At 63.5% G+C, this 17403-nt stretch overlaps 1 protein-coding gene across 1 annotated transcript; it reads left to right on the forward strand.

Annotated features, from left to right (window-relative positions):
* Nucleotides 1–879: 879 nt before the first annotated feature.
* EVPL (envoplakin) lies at nt 880–17259 on the forward strand. Its single transcript, XM_037065191.1, has 22 exons — nt 880–1158; nt 3869–3968; nt 4324–4478; nt 4581–4707; nt 5337–5462; nt 5641–5679; nt 5810–5971; nt 6088–6195; nt 6353–6448; nt 7295–7417; nt 7847–7993; nt 8252–8406; nt 8568–8665; nt 8915–9087; nt 10583–10761; nt 10859–10997; nt 11125–11318; nt 11632–11782; nt 12443–12526; nt 12621–12731; nt 12822–12914; nt 13571–17259. The coding sequence occupies exons 1-22, from the start codon at nt 1073–1075 to the stop codon at nt 17009–17011; spliced, it is 6087 nt and encodes a 2028-aa protein (XP_036921086.1). The 5' UTR covers nt 880–1072; the 3' UTR covers nt 17012–17259.
* The last annotated feature ends 144 nt before the right edge of the window (nt 17260–17403 follow it).

A 17403-nucleotide genomic window follows, 5' to 3' on the forward strand; every position in this document is an offset into this window, starting at 1 on the left:
GGCCAGTGACATGGGGGGGCACTCCCTCTTGCAGACCCAGGGCACCTATCAAGATGGCCTTTCTGGGAGACTCAATGTGAGGAAAAGTCCCATGAACTGTTACCTTGGTCAGCCACTCCACCTGAGTTGAGAAAAGCCACCAAGGGCCACTTCTGGAACCAAGTCAAAGAGGCAGGAAACCTCAAGGACAGTGGGTTCCCAGGGACTCGGTTCACAGCACCTGAAGACTAACTCTGGGGGCACGTGGGGTGGGGGGGCAGGGGAGTTCCTGCCCCTCTGGGGTTGGTCTGGCTCTTCTGAGGGTCCCTGTCTGCTCATCCTACTGCATCTGGCCGCAGAGTCACGAACCAGCGATGCTGACTGAGCCAGCCAGGAAGGCAGAGCGGCAGCACCACTGGGTTGAGCTCTGAGCAGCCAGCTGGGTGGTCTCCTTTTTAAAATGTGCCTTGTGCCAGTCATCGGGGTGAATGCCCCTGGCTTCCCCATCATGTCAGGGGAGAGCAGAGCAGAGACCTGGGCGCCCTGGTGGTGAGTGGGGAGCCTGGGCCCTTCTGCCGCAGGGGGACAGCAATAGTGGGGATGGGGGGCGGGGCAGGCCTGATGGCCCTGACTCTGCACAGGCTGGAGGAGTGTATTAACCCTATCTCAAGCCCTGAGGCCAGGCGTCTGTCCCCGAGCCCACACGCACGCATGCCTCTGTCCATCTGTCTGGACCATGGTCCCTCCTGCACCTAGCTGCTTCCGCCGCTGGGTGTGACCGCTGCTGGCTCCCTCTGAGCCTGTGGGTGTGACTAGTCCAGACCTTCCCTGGGCGTCGGGCAGGCTCGGGCGCCCCGCCCTCTGGCTCTGCCCTTTCCTCCCAAACTGGTTGTGCAGGAGCGGGTGTGAGTGTGGGCGAGTGTGGGTGCATGCGCAGCTGCCAGGCCTCACCTGCAGAGAGGGGCCTCCCAGAAACTGCCTTTCCTCCCGGTTCCCAGCAGCCCCACCTCGCCAGAGCCCAGCTGAGCCGCCAGCCAGGACACACGCTGCTGCCTGCCAAGTTCAGCCCGAGCCAGCACCTGCTTTTACCACCATGTTCAAGGGGCTGAGCAAAGGCACCCAGGGGAAGGGGTCCCCCAAAGGCTCCCCGGGCAAGGGCTCCCCCAGCAAGCCCAGCCGGTGAGTGGGACCGGGGATGGGGTCAAGCAGGGTGGTGCCAGGCCCAGGTGCTCCGGCCATCCGGAGGTGCAGCCGGAGCCCAGGGCCAGCCCCATGCTGGCATTCGGTGTCCTGAGGCAAAAGGGCCTGGGGGCGGACTCTGTGCCTGTCCCAGTCCTGGCAAGAGGCCAGGAATGGCCTGGGGCTCCTGCATTGTTGGGGGGGTGGGTTTGGAGGAGCTGGGGGCCAGGAGTTAAGGCCGCTCTCAGGAGTCCTGCTGGAGAGGGACCTGAGCAGCTGGCTTCCTGCTGGGAGGTGGGAGACTGGAGTACCTGGCTCCTGTTCAAGGCTCTGCTTGGGCTGGGATGACCCCTGGGGCCTGGGCACAGGGTGGGCAGAAGGCCCGAGGCCAGAGAAACTGGAAGCTGGGAGGGGGCTGGTGCTGTCCCCAGAGGCTTGCACCACAGGCCTTCAGAATTTGTTTTTGTTTCTTTATTCTTTTTCTTTCATTTGTTGTTCATTTGGCCTTGACAGTTTTGTCAGAATTAGAATGATCCATTTACTGTGTGGGTGTGTGGAAGGGGAAAGGGCCCCCAGACCCCCAGAGCCTCCTTGGATCACCCAGCTCCCTGCAGGGCCCTGCCCGCCTCCCCAGAGCCAGGCCTGGTGGGCGTTCCTCCGGCTCTCTGGCCATCAGCCCCCTCTGCTGGCTCAGGTGGCTGCTTCCCTGGGGTCCCGGGTGTGTAAATGAGAGTGGAGACAGAAAGCCATTATCCTGATAGAGATCACGGTGAAGGATGACAGACCGGGGGTTGGGCTCCTGGGCGGACTCTGGGTGGATGGGAAAGATGGTGCTTAAAGACTGTCGCTGGAGTGACCTGTCCTGGCGGAGTGTGCCCCACCCAATGGGAGCAGGCCCCCTAGGGCTCGGGACCCAGCACTCTCCTCCCCCAGGCAGCCTCCTGGGCAGTGCTCCCCTGGCTGGCGTCTCTGTCCGTGTGGCCCTGTGCTCTGGCTGCAGCCCCCCAGAGAGCGCCCCTCCTTCCCCTCGGTCCACTGGTTCACCGTGTATTTATTGCATGCTACTGCGTGTGCCAAGACTATTTATCCTGGGCGCTGGGGATGCCCCTGCACACAGAGCTGACCCGTCCCGCCTTCTCAGCACTTACATCTGAGTGGGATAACAGCTGACACCGAAGCCCCGGCCGGGTGCCTCACTGGGTTGGAGCGTCGTCCCCATACGCCAAGGCGGAGGGTTTGGTCCCAGTCAAGGCACAGACAAGAATCAGTCAATGAATGTATCAATAGCGGAACAAAAAAGTCAATGTTTCTTTTTCTCTCTCCCTTCCTCTCTCTTTAATATCAACCAATAAGCACAATTTTTTTAAGGAAAACTAGCACTTGCTGGGCGCTGGCTGACTGCACAGGCTCCGCCCTTGATGCTGTGGATGTGTTAGTTCTCCTGACGCAGTGAGGCAGATAGTCCTTAAAAAATGGTTTATCCTCACCCAAGGGCATGCTCACCGAGTTCAGACAGAGGGGGAGGGTGGGAGAGGGGGAAAGAAACACGGGTGTGGGAGACATCGATCGCTGCCCCTTGTACCTGCCCCAGCTGGGACTGAACCAGCAACCTAGGTATGTGCCAACTGGGAGTTGCCCCGGCCACCTTTCCGTGTATGGGATGATGCTCCAAGCAACTGAGCCACACTGACCCGGGTCAGATATTATTAAAGCCCCACTTTACAAGTGGGGAAACTCGGGCACAAAGGGGTCAAGTAACTTGCCTGAGGCCGCACAGCAGGGTCAGACCCACACTGGCCCATTTCTTTCAGTCCTTGCAGAACCGCCCCTCTGCCTGTGGGGGCTTGTCCTTGCTCCAGGCCCAGCTCTGTGGGCTCCCCTTCCCCAAGACTGTGACCTCACGGGCTGCCGTGCTGCCGAGGCTCGGACCCCTCTTCCTTTCAGCAGGTCTTCTTGACCCTCTAGGCCCCAGGGAGCGGCCCCATCCATCAAGGCTGTGGGCTGAGTGTGTGGAAAAGAAGCCTGGGGACCCGGCTCAGGCTCCTGGTCGGCTGCTCCTGGTCGTGTGACCTAGAGCAGGTCAGGTCCTGATTTGGGCTTGGAACCCCCAAATCCAGGAAACGTTGGGGTGGCCTGGAAATCTGTTGGCACCCCCATGCTCCAGTGCTGTGTGGCTCCTCTGGATGGAGCCTGGGCACAGGCCAAGCCTGGGGGTGTGTAGGGGGCAGGGTGAGATTGGGCTGGGCCGGGAGGAATTTTGGGGGGGGTGTGCTGCTTCTCCCCAGCCCCCAGCCAGTTCAGCTGCCCCTCCCAAGGCCCAGCCACCCTGCCTTGGGGATTAGCAGCTGTGATTCATTCCCCAGGCTGTTGGCCCTCCAGGCAGGGAGCTGGGTGGAGTCGGGAACTCACTGCCAGGACAGTGAGGGCAGCCTGAGTGGCAGTGCCACACACCCCTGGGGTCCTCGCTTTCTGACCCCTGGTCGCTGTAGTGCTCACCCCACCCTGCCTCCACCCAGAGTGTCTCGGCCTTCAACACGGAGACCAGAGCCCCCTGGGGCTTAGACTCTGCCCTCTCGGGGCCGTGAGCCTGGCTGCAGGGCAGCACAGGGCCGGGAGGAAGGGGACCCCAGGTGGGTGGGCAGACCTCTGCCCAAAGGGAACAGAGGGCGTTTTCCCAACCATGCTGCCCTCTGTCCCCACCACCCAACAGAGCCGCCACCCAGGAGCTGGCCCTGCTCATCACCCGCATGCAGGCCAACGCTGACCAGGTGGAGAGGGACATCTTGGAGACCCAGAAGTGGCTGCAGCAGGTGGGGCCTGAGGGGCAGAGAGCAGGGCGGGGACACGGGAGGCCCACTGTCATGCCTTGACATGTCCACCGGTCACAGTGAAGATGAGACAGACGACCTTTGTTCTTCACTGGCCACTCCCCAAACTCAAGGGAAAAGAGGGCTCAGCACTTCTCTGCTGAGCTTCTAATTTGGGGAGTCATAGGGGCTCCAGGGGGGGGCTCAGCCCCCCTGTGTCCTTGAGCTCACCCCACAGATGCCCTGGGGCGGCCCCTCTGGCAGCGTGGGCTGCAGCCTTGGCCAGTGCAGCCCCCCAGGGTCCCTGAGTGGGGCTCGGGCAGCCACAGGCACCGAGGATGCCCTCCCCTGCCCGCAGGACCGGCTGCACCTCGAGCAGAGCCAGGCCCTGCAGCACCGGCAGGAGGTAGGGCGGAGCCTGAAGGAGGCTGAGGTTTTGCTGAAGGACCTTTTCCTGGACGTGGACAAGGCCCGGCGGCTCAAGCACCCGCAGGCTGAAGAAATCGAGAAGGAGTGAGTGGAGGGGTGACGGGGGCTTGGGCTCAAGGACGGAGGCGGCAGGGGTCCCCGAGGGGCCCCCGGCTCAGCCCCGACCTGCCTGCCATCTCCTCACAGCATCAAGCAGCTGCACGAGCGGGTGACCCAGGAGTGTGCTGAGTACCGCGCCCTGTACGAGACGGTGGTGCTGCCTCCGAACGTGGGACCCAGGGTGGACTGGGCCCGGGCGCTGGAGCAGAAACAGGTCAGGGGCCAGCCCCAGTGCTGGGAAGGCTTCCTGCAAGGAGAAGCTCAGAGGCCTCAGGGACGTGGAAGTTCTCGGCTGGGTTGGGGTGACGTGGCGAGGAGAGGACACTGAGGCACCTGCCAGAGGAGGCCTGGGGTGGGGCAGGAGGTGGGGTTCTCTGGGCGGGCGGGCAGGACCAGATCACTGGCGCTCCGAGCCCTCACCCTGAGTGAGCGACTGTGCTTTGATGCTGCAGCCAAGGGTGCCATGGAGGGACAGTGGAGGGGCCACGGGCAGGCCTGTGCCAGTCCCGGCCCCTGGGGCACTGCCGGAGGCGCAGGCAGGAGGCACCGAGCCCAGGGCCAGGAGACAGCAGGGCGGGAGGTTTTTCAGAGGCTGAGACCCCAACCCCAGGGACCAGTGGCATTCAGGGACTGCAGTCATGGTAACGCCAAGGCCTCAGCGAGGGCCGCTGGAGAATGGCGTGTCCCCAAGGGTGAGCTGCCACTCACTCACCCAGGATACTCTCCTGGCTTGTCTACCCTCTGCCCAAGTGAGCAGCTCCACTCCTGCTGATGGGGAGTGGGGAGGGGAGGGTCTCCCACTCCCGGACCCAAGGCGGAACTGAGTGGCCTGCCCTTCTGCAGAAACAGGTCCGGGAGGGGCAGTACGGGCCGGGCATGGTGGAGCTGGAGCAGCAGATCGCGGAGCACAACATCCTGCAGAAAGAGATCGACTCCTACGGGCAGCAGCTGCGGAGCCTCGTGGGGCCGGTGGGTGAGCCTCCGGCACACCCGTCCCAGCTGCCACCCCTTTCTCCCACCAGAGCCTGAGCCAGGCCCTCCGGGGCAAGGGACTGAGAAAGGGGACCCAGTCCGCCCAGGGCGTGGGGTGAAATCCCCACACCCGCGCCTCACTGGGCCCGCATTTTCTCCCCCTTGGTCGAGGCAGGAGGCGAACACCATCCGGAGCCAATACCGGGACCTGCTGGTGAGCAGGAGGAAGGGCAGGGCTGGTGGTCCGGGAGCAGGGCTGGCCCAGCTGCCAGGGCCCTTGGGCGGGGCCTAGGCTTCCTGCAGCCTGATGGTGTCTCCCGCTCCCCCGCTCTTCCCGAGCGCAGAAGGCGGCCTCGTGGCGCGGGCAGAGCCTGGGCAGCCTGTACACGCACCTGCAGGGCTGCACGCGCCAGCTGAGCGCCCTGGCCCAGGAGCAGCAGCGCATCCTGCAGCAGGACTGGAGCGACCTCATGGCGGACCCCGCGGGCGTGCGGCAGGAGTACGAGGTCCGCAGCGGGTGGAGAGCGGGCCGGGTGGGGGGCGCACGGTCGGTCGGGCACCCTCATCCTCACTGCCTGCTTCTGACTCTCTGTCCCCCGCCGCCCCCATCCCCACCCCCCAGCACTTCAAGGAGCAGGAGCTGCTGAGCCAGGAGCAGTGTGTGAACCAGCTGGAGGATGACGGGGAGCGCATGGTGGAGCTCGGCCATCCAGCTGTGGGGCCCATCCAGGTGCCAAGGCCCCCGGGACCCTGCTCCCTGGATCGAGGGTTTCCCAGGGAGGCTGGGGCGAGGGAGAGGGAGACATGGCCCAGGTTGGGGACAGAGGGCAGGGCCAGCAAGGGGGTGCACGGACCAGGGTTCGAGGGCTCCCTGCTGCTGTCCCCAGGTCCACCAGGAGGCCCTCAAGATGGAGTGGCAGAACTTCCTGAACCTGTGCATCAGCCAGGAGAGCCACCTGCAGCACGTGGAGGATTACCGCTGGGTGAGCCTGCGGGCTGCGGGCGTGGGGGTGCAGGGGCGCGGCCACCAGGCCCCGGCTGGAACACAGCGGCCTGGAGGACAGACACCACAGGGCACCCTGGCGCTGTGTGAGACGAGGCGCCTCGCAAGAAGGACAGAGGTGTGTCGAGGTCCCAGAGGGAAACTGGTGTCACACCGACATTCTCAGCAGGGAGATGCCACTCCTGAGGGAATGAAAGTTGGTTCTTATGAGTGAAAAAAGTGCTAGGCTTTTCATGCATAAATCATGGGTGTACACACAGAACACACAGCCTGCCTACGGTGTCATGGCGCTGGGGGGAAATTGAAAGAAAAAAGTCTAAAATATCTCCTTAGAAAACTTTTTTGGGGTAGTTTTCACCCAAAATGTTTCATATACTTTGAGAGAGACAAAAGCCAAGGCATTTTTTCTTCCTTTTCCTTTTTCTATATCACCACAGTGTCATATCACTCCCATTGGCACAGATTCCGTAATACCACGCGGCTGTGGGGGGGTTTCTGTAAAGCACACCCCCAGCTTGTACGTCCCCGCTCCCAGCCCGGCTCCCAGCCAGGCCAGCGCAGGGGAGGCAGCAGAGGGGCGCCCTTCGCCCCTGCAGGAACGGCACCGCCAGAGTGTTTGCGGCCCTGGAGGAAATGCAGTTCAGTGAACCAGGCGGGCCCATCTGCAGGGCTCTCCCTTCCAAAGGCCCCACTGCCTGGGTAGAAAGGCTGGCAGTGTGGGGACAAGTGGCAGTTTGGGTTTAGCTGGTTTGCATTTAGCTGGTTTGCTGGGTTGGCGAGAAGCAGGGTGCCCTGGGCTCTGTACTTGACCACCCACTGACCTCAGTTCCAGGGAGAGGCTGACGCTGTCAGCCAGACCCTGGCGAAACTCAGTGGCAGCCTGGACACCCAGTATGACCCTGCCCCTGGGGAGACCTCCACCTCCACGGAGCTGCTTCTACAGATGGAGGTAAGAAGGTCCCCCGCACCCCCCTCCTGGGAATGGGGCTTGCCCTAGTGTTTGGGCCTCACCCCTCCTAGATACCTGGTCCTTCTGGAGCCCTGGCCTGGGAAGGGGGGCAGGAGGAGGGGGTTGCTGTAGAAGGAGGAGGCGGGTATGTTACCAACGAGCTCTTTCCCTCCCCGGACCTCAGTTTCCTCACCTGTAATGTGGCCTCCAGAATTGCTCGGAGCCCCCTCCAGCTCCCACCCTGGATGCCTGGGTGATTCCTCCCACCCAGCCCACCCAGCAGATCCCAGGATCCCAGGCCCCCAGGGAGGGGCTCCTTTTCTCTCTGCTCACCTTGAGGCCATCCTCATGAAGGCTGCTGGCCTTGTTTGCGGGGGGCAGGGTATGGGGCCAGCCGGGCCTGAGCCCCCACTGCCTGGGACCCCACAGGCAGAGGAGAAGAAGCTGGCTGTGGCCGAGAAGACCATCAGGGAACTGCAGCGACGGAGCCAGGAGGTGGCCCCTTTGCCACAACGCAGGAAGCTGCCCCAGCAGCCTCTGCACGTGGACAGCCTTTGTGACTGGGACACGGGAGAAGTACAGGCTCACCCCACTCTGTCCCACCCCTGCCCATCCCCACCACCACGCGGCCCCTGCCCCAGTCCTCTCCAAGCCCTGCCCTGCCTCTGGCCTGTCTCTGTCCCTACCCCTGCACCCCCAACTCCGATTCCCGCCCCTACCCCGCCTCCTCTCCCCCTACTTGTCCCTATTCCCAGCCCCTACCCGATCTCAGCCTTGGTCCCTTCTCCAGCCCCTGCCCCTGGGACTACATGAACCTCTCACCCTGCCCCCTAGGTGCAGCTGCTGCGGGGTGAGCGGTATATCCTGGTGGACAACACGGACCCACACACCTGGGTGGTGAAGGGCCCAGGCGGGGAGACCAAGCGTGCCCCGGCCACCTGCTTCTACATCCCAGCTCCAGACCCTGAAGCTGTAACCAGGGCCTCCAAGTGAGTCTGCCTGGGGGTATCCGGTGGGGTGGGGGCAAGCTGTGGGCCCACACGGGCCCTGGGGCATTGAGACACTGCCCACCTTTGCCTGGACTGGTGTCTGTGTGGGGAGCGGGAGGGAGAGGGAGGAGGGATGTCCTCCTCTGATCTTCTCCCTGCAGGTTGGCCTCGGAGCTGCAGGCCCTGAAGCAGAAATTCGCCGCAGTCCAGAGCCGCCTGAGGGCCGGTGCTGCAGGGCCCTTTGGGCCTGGCCTGCAGGGTACCCAGGGCCAGCCGGGTCGTGGGGGCAGGCCTTTTGGATAGAGGGAGTGGACTCCTTCTTTGGCCTCTGCTGAGGGGCCGTGATGGGCAAGGGTGGCCCTGGGATAGGGACATCTGCTCTGGGGATTCCATCTCCTGGGTGGCAGGTTCCTGGGGCCATCCCCCCTCAGGCCCTTCCCAGCCCCTGCTCGCCCTGCCCAACCAGGAGCCTCCGCCCTGGGCCCTCACAGACACCCTGTGCCTCCAGCTCCGGCCAGCTCAGCCACAGCCGACCTGCAGGCCCAGAAGCTCCTGACACAGATGACCCGGCTGGACAGGGACCTGGGGCAGATAGAGAAGCAGGTGCTGGCCTGGGCCCGGGCCCCGCTGAGCCGCGCCACGCCGCTGGAGGACCTGGAAGGCCGCATCCAAAGCCACAAGGTGGGTGGGCGAGGCAGATGGGATGAGGAGCGGCCCCTGCTGAGGGTGCGTGAACTAAGCTGGTTGTGAGTGTGGGAACAGCCGCAGGGACCCGGGGCTGATGAGAGGAAAGCACAATCCAGGGCCCACCCAGACGGGGTCCTGTCCGGGCCCCTCTGCTCTGTGACCGTGGGCAATTCACTTCACCTCTCTGGGCTTGGACTAACTCACCCCGGAAAACAGCTACAACAATACCCAGCTCATCTGTCTAGCAGATCACGTGCAGTAAGGCCTGGGAAGGTTCTAGAGGGGCAGGGCCCAAAGACCCTGCGACCCACACCCGGGCTCTAGAGGCAGTGAGGGCAGTGAGAAAGCCTGGAGCATCTCCGGGGTGACTTCTGCCGGGAGGCTGGGGGTGGGGGTGGAAAGTGCGGGGTGGAGAGGGCAGGACTGTGACCCAAGACACCCTGAGGTGCTAACAGTGAAGGGTCTCTTCCTCACCCTGGGGGTGCGGGTGGGGTCTCAGTTTGGGTGATTGCCTTCCAACCTGGGGTCTACTGAAATGTACTGACTGGGGTTGGTTCTTTAAAAACTGGAGTCCCATCGTTCACAATGTGGTGCTACGTGTGGCTTTCGCTGTGCAGTCAGCTGTCAATACTGGGAGGTGGTGTGCCCGCCAGGTCAGAGAGCAGCAGGGCAGGAGGGCCCCTGGGTGGGAGAGGACGACCTGGGACGCTGCAGGCCGGGTCCGGGAGCCTGCCCTGGGGCGGAGGCGAGCCTGTGGGAACCTTGCTAGGGCAACTCGCGGTCGCTGCCTGTGGGGCCGGAGAGGAGGTGTTATGCCCGATGCCGTCTCAACAAAGGCCTCTGCTGAGCCCAGGGGATGCTCCGGGCCTGCTGGGGTCGGGGTCTCAGACCTGCGCTACAGCACTGGTTACACTGCCCAGGCGGTCCCCAAATGGGTCCCTGGGTGTTGGAGTCACAGCCTCCGCCACATCAGGGATGTTGGGGGTCCACAGGAGGCAAGCCCAGTTAAACTGCAAGGGGCAGGGTACAGCACAGCGTTGGCCCCTGTGACTGATGGAAGGTACAGATGAGAAACTGATAAAGAATGAACAAAACCCCGAGTGGACCGGGTGAGGGCCTTGCTGCCTGACCTTGGGTGACGGGGCAGGCGACTGAAGGTTTGTGAACAGGACAGAGACACGAAGACCACGCCACGCAACTGTGTGCCTGGCGCCGCTGAGCTCCTGACACACATGGCGGCATTTCATCCTCCCATCGGTCCCTCGTAGATGAGGAGACTGAGGGCCAGGGAGGCCCACCTGCCCAATGTCATCCACATGGGGAGTGACAGGACCTGGCCTGTCCCAGATCTCCAGCCTGGGCCCAGGCATATACCCACTGCACTCTCAGGCTCGTGGGTGGAGTTAGGGGCTGACTTGGCAGGAGGGCTGGGTGAAACCCTCCTGCCCAGAGCACAGATCCCTGCCCCCTGCCCCCTGCCCCACCTCAGGGCATAGCCCAGCAGCTGCAAAGCCTGGGAGCAGAGAAGGGGGCGGCCCAGAAGGAGTGTGAGGCGTTCCTGTCAGCGAGGCCCGTGGGCCCGGCTGCCCTGCACCTGCCTGTGGCCCTCAACAACGTCAAGAACAAGTACAGCGACGTGCAGGTTCTCTGCAACCTCTACGGGGAGAAGTGAGTGCTTTGGGGGTGGGGGAGGGGCAGTGGAGCAGCAGGGGTGTGGCCAAGGGGCTGACTGACCCTCGGCCTCCCCTGGCCTCCCCTGGGGCAGAGCCAAGGCCTCCCTGGATCTGGAGCGGCAGATCCAGGGTGCAGACAGGGTCATCCGAGGCTTCGAGTCCACGCTGGCACAGGAGGCCCCCATCCCCGCTGGCCCAGGCGCCCTGCAGGAGAGGGTCAGCGAGCTGCAGGTGAGGGCCAGGAGGCCTTCTGGCAGAAGGGGTCACAGCCTGAACAGGCTTGCAGGGGCAGGTGGGGCTAGACGGGCCCCTCACGTAACCAGGAAGGTCCCTCTCTTGGTTTCCCCTCCTCCCCCAGCACCAGCGAAGGGAGCTGCTAGAGCAGCAGGCCTGCGTGCTGGGGCTGCACCGCGGGCTGAAGGCCACTGAGCACGCGTGCAGCGCGCTGCAGAACAACTTCCATGAGTTCTGCCAAGACCTGCCCAGCCAGCAGCGCCAGGTGCGGGCCCTCACTGACCGCTACCATGCCGTTGGGGACCAGCTGGACCTGCGGTGAGTGGCTGGGCCACCAGGGCTCGGGGCCCGCCCCCACCGTGCACAGCAGCTGCTGCTGGCAAGCTGTGCGACCTTGGACTGGTGACTTCACCTCTGAAATGGGATAAGAGCAGCACCACCCCCTCCCCCAGGGTGGTGCCTGGCGGAGACGTCGGGTCCATCTATGAATGCCCAGTCTCAGCACGGGGGTCTCTCAGGCCTCCTGACCTCTCCCAGCGAGGGAGGTGCCCACAGCCTCCTCCACACATCCCGTCCCTGGCCCCAGAGGGCAGGTCTCACCCCTGCTCCGGACCTCCTCCTCGTGGTACAGGGAGAAGATGCTGCAGGACGCCGGCCTCACCTACCAGCAGTTTAAGAACTGCAGGGACAACCTGAGCTCCTGGCTGGAGCACCTGCCCCACAACCAGCTGCGGCTCAGCGACGGGCCCAGCCAGATGGCCTACAAGTTGCAGGCCCAGAAGGTGAGGGGCAGGGGATGTGGGGGACCTGGGGCAGGTCAGGCCACACCCTCCTCCTTGGCAGCCCCTCCCACACGAGAGCCGCCTAGGCACCTGTGGCCCCCTAGTGGCCAGTGTTCTAAAAGACCTTACCGCTCAGACCACAGAGGCCTGGGTCAGCACCACCCCCTCCACACCCACATGGCTCCACAAACGGCCAGCCCAGCGCTGTCTGGTCTGACGTGGGCAGTGGACTTGATGTTCCTGGCATTCCAACTCCTCCTGCACCTGTTTCCTCGGACCTTCCAGGCCCCTATGACGCAGTGGCCCTGAACCAGGGGCTGGGGGGACAGCTCAGGCTAGTGGGAGGCTGGCGTGTCATGGGCTGTGATGCTGCCAAGCACTTGGTGGAGGAGCCAGAGTGCCGTGGGAGCCCACGGCAGGACATGTGTGGGGTCAGGGCGAGCAGCCTGGAAGGAACCAGTGTCTAAGCAGAGGCCTGAGGAATAGATAGGGTGGCCAGGTAGAGAGGGTGAAATGTCCCAAGCTGAGGCCATGATGGGTCAGGGGAGGGGAAGGGGCAGCTTCCCATAGAACCCTCCCTGCCCCCGCCTGGGGCCCTGAAGGCGCCTGTGAGGGGTGAGTGGTGTTCGCCGAACCTGACTCTAACCTGTGCCCGCACAGAGGCTGCTGCAGGAGATCCAGGGCCGGGAGCGGGACAAGGCCGCGGTGTCCCGCATCACCCAGGACCTGCAGGAGGCCCTCCAGGTGAGCCATCTCATCCAGCTGGCCCCTTTTCCCGCCCTCCCTGCCCTCCCTCCCTGACCACTGATCAGCCTGCTGTCCTTTCCTCCCTGCTCAGGACTACGAGTTGCAGGCAGACACTTACCGCTGCTCCCTGGAGCCCACCCAGGCAGGGTCGGCCCCCAAGAGACCCCGAGTGGCTCCCCTGCAGGAGAGCATCCAGGCCCAGGTGAGATAGGACCCAGCGGGGCGCTGGCTGCGTTGCCTCTGAGGGGGGAGCTGACCGTGGCTTCCCGTGACCTCCCTTTGGCTTCTCCAGGAGAAGCAGCTGACGGAAGCCTACACCAAGGCTGTAGCTGTGCACCAAGAGCAGCTGCACCAGCTGGAGTTTGCCAGAAAGATGCTGGAGAAGGTATGGGGGGATGCCCACCCCGTTCCCGCGCAAGGCAGCCAGCCCTGTGGCTGAGCTGGCCGTCTTCCTTTCCCTTGCTCCACCACCTGCAGACCTGGGTTCTGCCTCCCCCCCGCTCTCTCTCCCCAGCAGCTCTCAGAGGCTGGTCTCCATCCCAGAGTAAGAACCTGGAGACGCCACTCAGGGAGTCCACAGCTTAGCCACTGGGCAGTCCCCTGGTGAGGACAGGAGAAAATCCCTCAGAGTCTTCAGCCTTAAGACACAGTGGTCACCCTCCCTGGGAGACTGGGAGCCAGAGGTTCTCCATGACTCTTGGTGGCTGGCCAAGGGACTTGCCATCTTTTCCTGCCCAGAGGAATACTCCAGCCCGAATGGAAAGGGAAGGGGAAGGTTGGAAGACAACACCTGTCCTATTTGCATGTTTCTGTGCAAACTCGGCCTGACTCTGTCTTGCATCCTAACATCATGCAACTAATGGGTCCCCTCAAAATCCTGCATCCTAGCATCTTAGGTCTTCAGCTCCACCTCCCAGGACCTACTGGGAGGGATGTCTCAGGAAGCAGGGGAGGGTCTGTGATCTCCAGTAGGAGGAGGAATGAGGCTCATTTGCTTCCTCTCCTCCCCAGTACTCTCCCCTTCTCCCTCTCACTCTGCAGAAGGAGCTCAGTGAGGACATCCGGGTGACCCACGGTGCACAGCAAGGGTCTGAGAGCCCAGCCCAAGCAGGAAGGAAGTCAGAAGCCCTGAAGTCCCAGCTGGAGGAGGAGAGAAAACGGGTGGCCCAGGTGCAGCGTGAGCTGGAGGAGCAGAGGAACCAGCTGCTGCGGCTGAGGACCCAGCGGCCCTTGGAGAGGCTGGAGGAGAAGGAAGTGGTGGAGTTTTATCGGGACCCCCAGCTGGAAAGCAACCTGTCCAGGGTGAAGTCCCAGGTGGAGGACGAGGGCAAAAAGCGGGCCAGCCTGCAGGCAGACCTGGAGGGAGCGGCCCAGAAGGTCGTCCAGCTGGAGAGCAAGAGGAAGGCCATGCAGCCCCATCTGCTGACCAAGGAGGTGACCCAGATAGAGAAGGACCCTGGCCTGGACAGCCAGGCAGCCCGGCTCAGTAACGAGCTCCAGCACCTCCAGGGGGAGAACACCGCCGTCACGGCCCGGCTGGAGCAGCTGAAGAAGGAGCTGCTGGCCCTTGAGCAAAAGGAGGCGACTGTGAAGGAGAAGGTCGTGGTGAAGGAGGTGGTCAAGGTGGAGAAAGACCTGGAAATGGTCAAGGCAGCCCGGTCCCTGAGGCTGCAGATTGAGGAAGATACGACGCAGAGGAAGAGGGCAGATGAAGCTGTGGCCAGGCTGCAGGCCCGCATCGAAGACCTGGAGCGGGAAATCAGCACCATGCAGCCCAAGGTGATCGTGAAGGAGGCGAAGAAGGTGGAGCAGGACCCAGGCCTCATCGAGGAGGCGTCCAGGCTACGGAGCCTCCTGGAAGGGGAGAGGAGTAAGAACACGATGCTGGCCGAGGAGCTGAAGTTGCTGCAGGACAAGTACAGCGCGGTGGAGAAGCAGAAGCCCAAAGTGGAGCTGCAGGAGCGTGTCCACGAGACCTTCCAGGTGGATCCAGAGACCGAGCGGGAGATCGCACGGCTAAGGGCCGAGCTGCAGAAGATGGCCAGCAAGAGGAGCAGCACGGAGAAGGAGGTGGAGAGGCTGCTGCCCGACCTGGCAGCCCTGCGGGCCCAGAAGCCCGAGGTGCAGTACAAGGAGGTGACACAGGAGGTGGTCAAGCACGAGAGGAACCCGGAGGTGCTGCGGGAAATCGACCGCCTGAAGGCTCAGCTCAACGAGCTGGTCAACACCAGCGGGCGGGCCCAGGAGCAGCACATCCGCCTGCAGGGGGAGCGCGACGAATGGAGGCGAGAGCGGTCCAAGGTGGAGACCAAGACGGTGAGCAAGGAGGTGGTGCGCCACGAGAAGGACCCGGTCCTGGAGAAGGAGGCCGAGCGGCTCCGCCAGGAGGTGCGGGAGGCGACCCAGAAGCGGCGGGCCGCGGAGGACGAGGTCTACGAGCTGCAGAACAAGTACCTGCTGCTGGAGAGGAGGCGGCCTGAGGAGAAGGTGGTGGTGAAGGAGGTGGTGGTCACCCAGAAGGACCCGAAGCTCCATGAGGAGCACGGGCGGCTGAGCCGGAGCCTGGACGAGGAGGTGGGCCGGCGGCGGCAGCTGGAGCGGGAGGTGCAGCAGCTGCTGGCCAGCGTGGAGGAGAAGGAGGGTCTGCTCAGCTTCCAGGAGGACCGTGACAAGAAGCTGGCTGTGGAGAAGGAGCTGCGGAGGCTGACCTTGCGCATCCAGGAGCTCGAGAAGCGGCCCCCTGCGGTGCAGGAGAAGATCATCATGGAGGAGGTGGTCAAGATGGAGAAGGACCCGGAGCTGGAGAAGTCCACAGAAGCCCTGAGGCAGGACCTGGACCAGGAGAAGACCCGGGTGACAGAGCTGCATCGGGAGTGCAAGAACCTGCAGGTCCAGATCGACATCCTCCAGAAAACCAAATCACAAGAGAAGACCATCTATAAGGAAGTGATCAGGGTGGAGAAGGACCGGGTGCTGGAGGGCGAGCGGTCCCGGGTGTGGGAGAGGCTCAGCAGGGAGCGCGCGGGCCGGAAGGGCCGCGAGGAGGAGGTGCAGCGCCTCCGGGAGCGGATCGACAGGGCCGAGGCGCTGAGCAGGACCTGGACCCGGGAGGAGGCTGAGCTCCAGAAGGGCCGGAACCAGGCGAGCCAGGAGTGCAGGCAGCTGCAGCAGGAGCTGCGGGAGCTGGAGAGGCAGAAGCAGCAGAAGGTGCTGCAGCTGCAGGAGGAGGTGAAGCTGCTCGGCCAGAAGACGGAGAGCGAGCGGCACAAGGCCACCCAGCAGGGCCAGGAGCTCTCGCAGCTCAAGGTGGCCATCCTCCAGGAAAAGGACCAGATCTACAAGAAGGAGAGGACCCTCCGGGATCTGCACACCAAAGTGAGCCGGGAGGAGCTCAGCCAGGAGACCCAGACTCGGGAGACCAACCTTTCCACCAAGATCTCCATCCTGGAACCCGACACAGGGAAGGACATGTCCCCGTATGAGGCCTACAAGAGGGGCATCATCGATCGAGCCCAGTACCTCCAGCTGCAGGAGCTCGAGTGTGACTGGGAGGAGGTCACCACCTCAGGCCCCTGTGGGGAGGAGTCGGTGCTCCTGGATCGCAAGAGCGGGAAGCAGTACTCCATCGAGGCCGCCCTGAGCTGCCGGCGCATCTCCAAGGAGGAGTACCACCTCTACAAGGACGGCCACCTGCCCATCTCTGAGTTTGCCCTGCTCGTGGCCGGGGAGACCAAGCCCTGCTCCTCACTCTCCATCGGCTCCATCATCTCCAAGTCCCCGGTCATCTCCCCGGCCCCCCAGAGCACCTGTTTCTTCTCTCCCGGCTTCCCTCTCGGGCTTGGCGATGACAGCTTCCCCATCGCCGGCATCTACGACACAACCACAGACAACAAGTGCACCATCAAGACGGCCATGGCCAAGAACATGCTGGACCCCATCACTGGGCAGAAGCTGCTGGAGGCCCAGGCGGCCACGGGCGGCATCGTGGACCTCCTCAGCCGGGAGCGCTATTCCGTGCACAAGGCCATGGAGAGGGGGCTGATCGAGAACACCTCAACGCAGAGGCTGCTCAACGCCCAGAAGGCCTTCACCGGCATCGAGGATCCCATCACCAAGAAGAGGCTGTCGGTGGGCGAGGCCGTCCAGAAGGGCTGGATGCCCCGGGAGAGCGTGCTCCCGCACCTGCTGGTGCAGCACCTGACCGGGGGTCTCATCGACCCCAAGAGGACAGGCCGCATCCCAATCCCGCAGGCCGTGCTCTCGGGAATGATCAGTGAAGAGCTGGCCCAGCTCCTGCAGGATGAGTCCAGCTACGAGAAGGATCTGACAGACCCCATCTCCAAGGAGCGGCTGAGCTACAAGGAGGCCATGGGCCGCTGCCGGAAAGACCCCCTGAGCGGCCTGCTGCTCCTCCCAGCTGTGCTGGAGGGGTACCGCTGCTTCCGCTCAGCCTCCCCCACTGTACCCCGTGCGCTGCGCTGACGGGGCTAAGTCTCAGGAGTCTACGTAAGGGGTGGGGGTGGGATGCATGCACCCCTCAGCCCAGAGCAGCCTAACCCGGGTGTGGGTCTTCTGCTGTCCGACCCCTGTTCTCTCACTTAGCATTCATGGTGTTGGGTCTCCCCTCCCCAACTCTGGAGTCCACTCTATCCCCAGACCCAGAGACCAGCTGGTGTATTCCTCCCCAGTACTTCCCAACCCAGTACTTCCAATAAATGCGTTCTCTCTCATCTTGTTCACAGTCGGGGACGTAGAGCAGGGGTCCCCAGCCCCACAGTGCGAGGGGAACAGAGAGGGGGAGCAAGCGACCAAGCGAAGAAGAGCAACTGAGCTCACCTCCTGTCCCCGCCCTCCCCCCCCACTGCATCCCTTGG

Source organism: Sturnira hondurensis, unplaced genomic scaffold (genome assembly GCF_014824575.4).
Source record: "Sturnira hondurensis isolate 20B ecotype Veracruz unplaced genomic scaffold, ASM1482457v3 Scaffold0001221, whole genome shotgun sequence".
In the NCBI taxonomy this organism is placed as follows: domain Eukaryota; kingdom Metazoa; phylum Chordata; class Mammalia; order Chiroptera; family Phyllostomidae; genus Sturnira; species Sturnira hondurensis.

Bases quoted from the DNA above. Each gene is read 5' to 3' on its own strand.
- EVPL (XM_037065191.1), top strand. From the start codon at position 1,073: ATGTTCAAGGGGCTGAGCAAAGGCACCCAGGGGAAGGGGTCCCCCAAA. The intron at 5,972-6,087 runs GTCCGCAGCGGG...CCCACCCCCCAG, and splicing joins GCGTGCGGCAGGAGTACGAG to CACTTCAAGGAGCAGGAGCT. The intron at 8,666-8,914 runs GTACCCAGGGCC...CTGTGCCTCCAG, and splicing joins CTTTGGGCCTGGCCTGCAGG to CTCCGGCCAGCTCAGCCACA.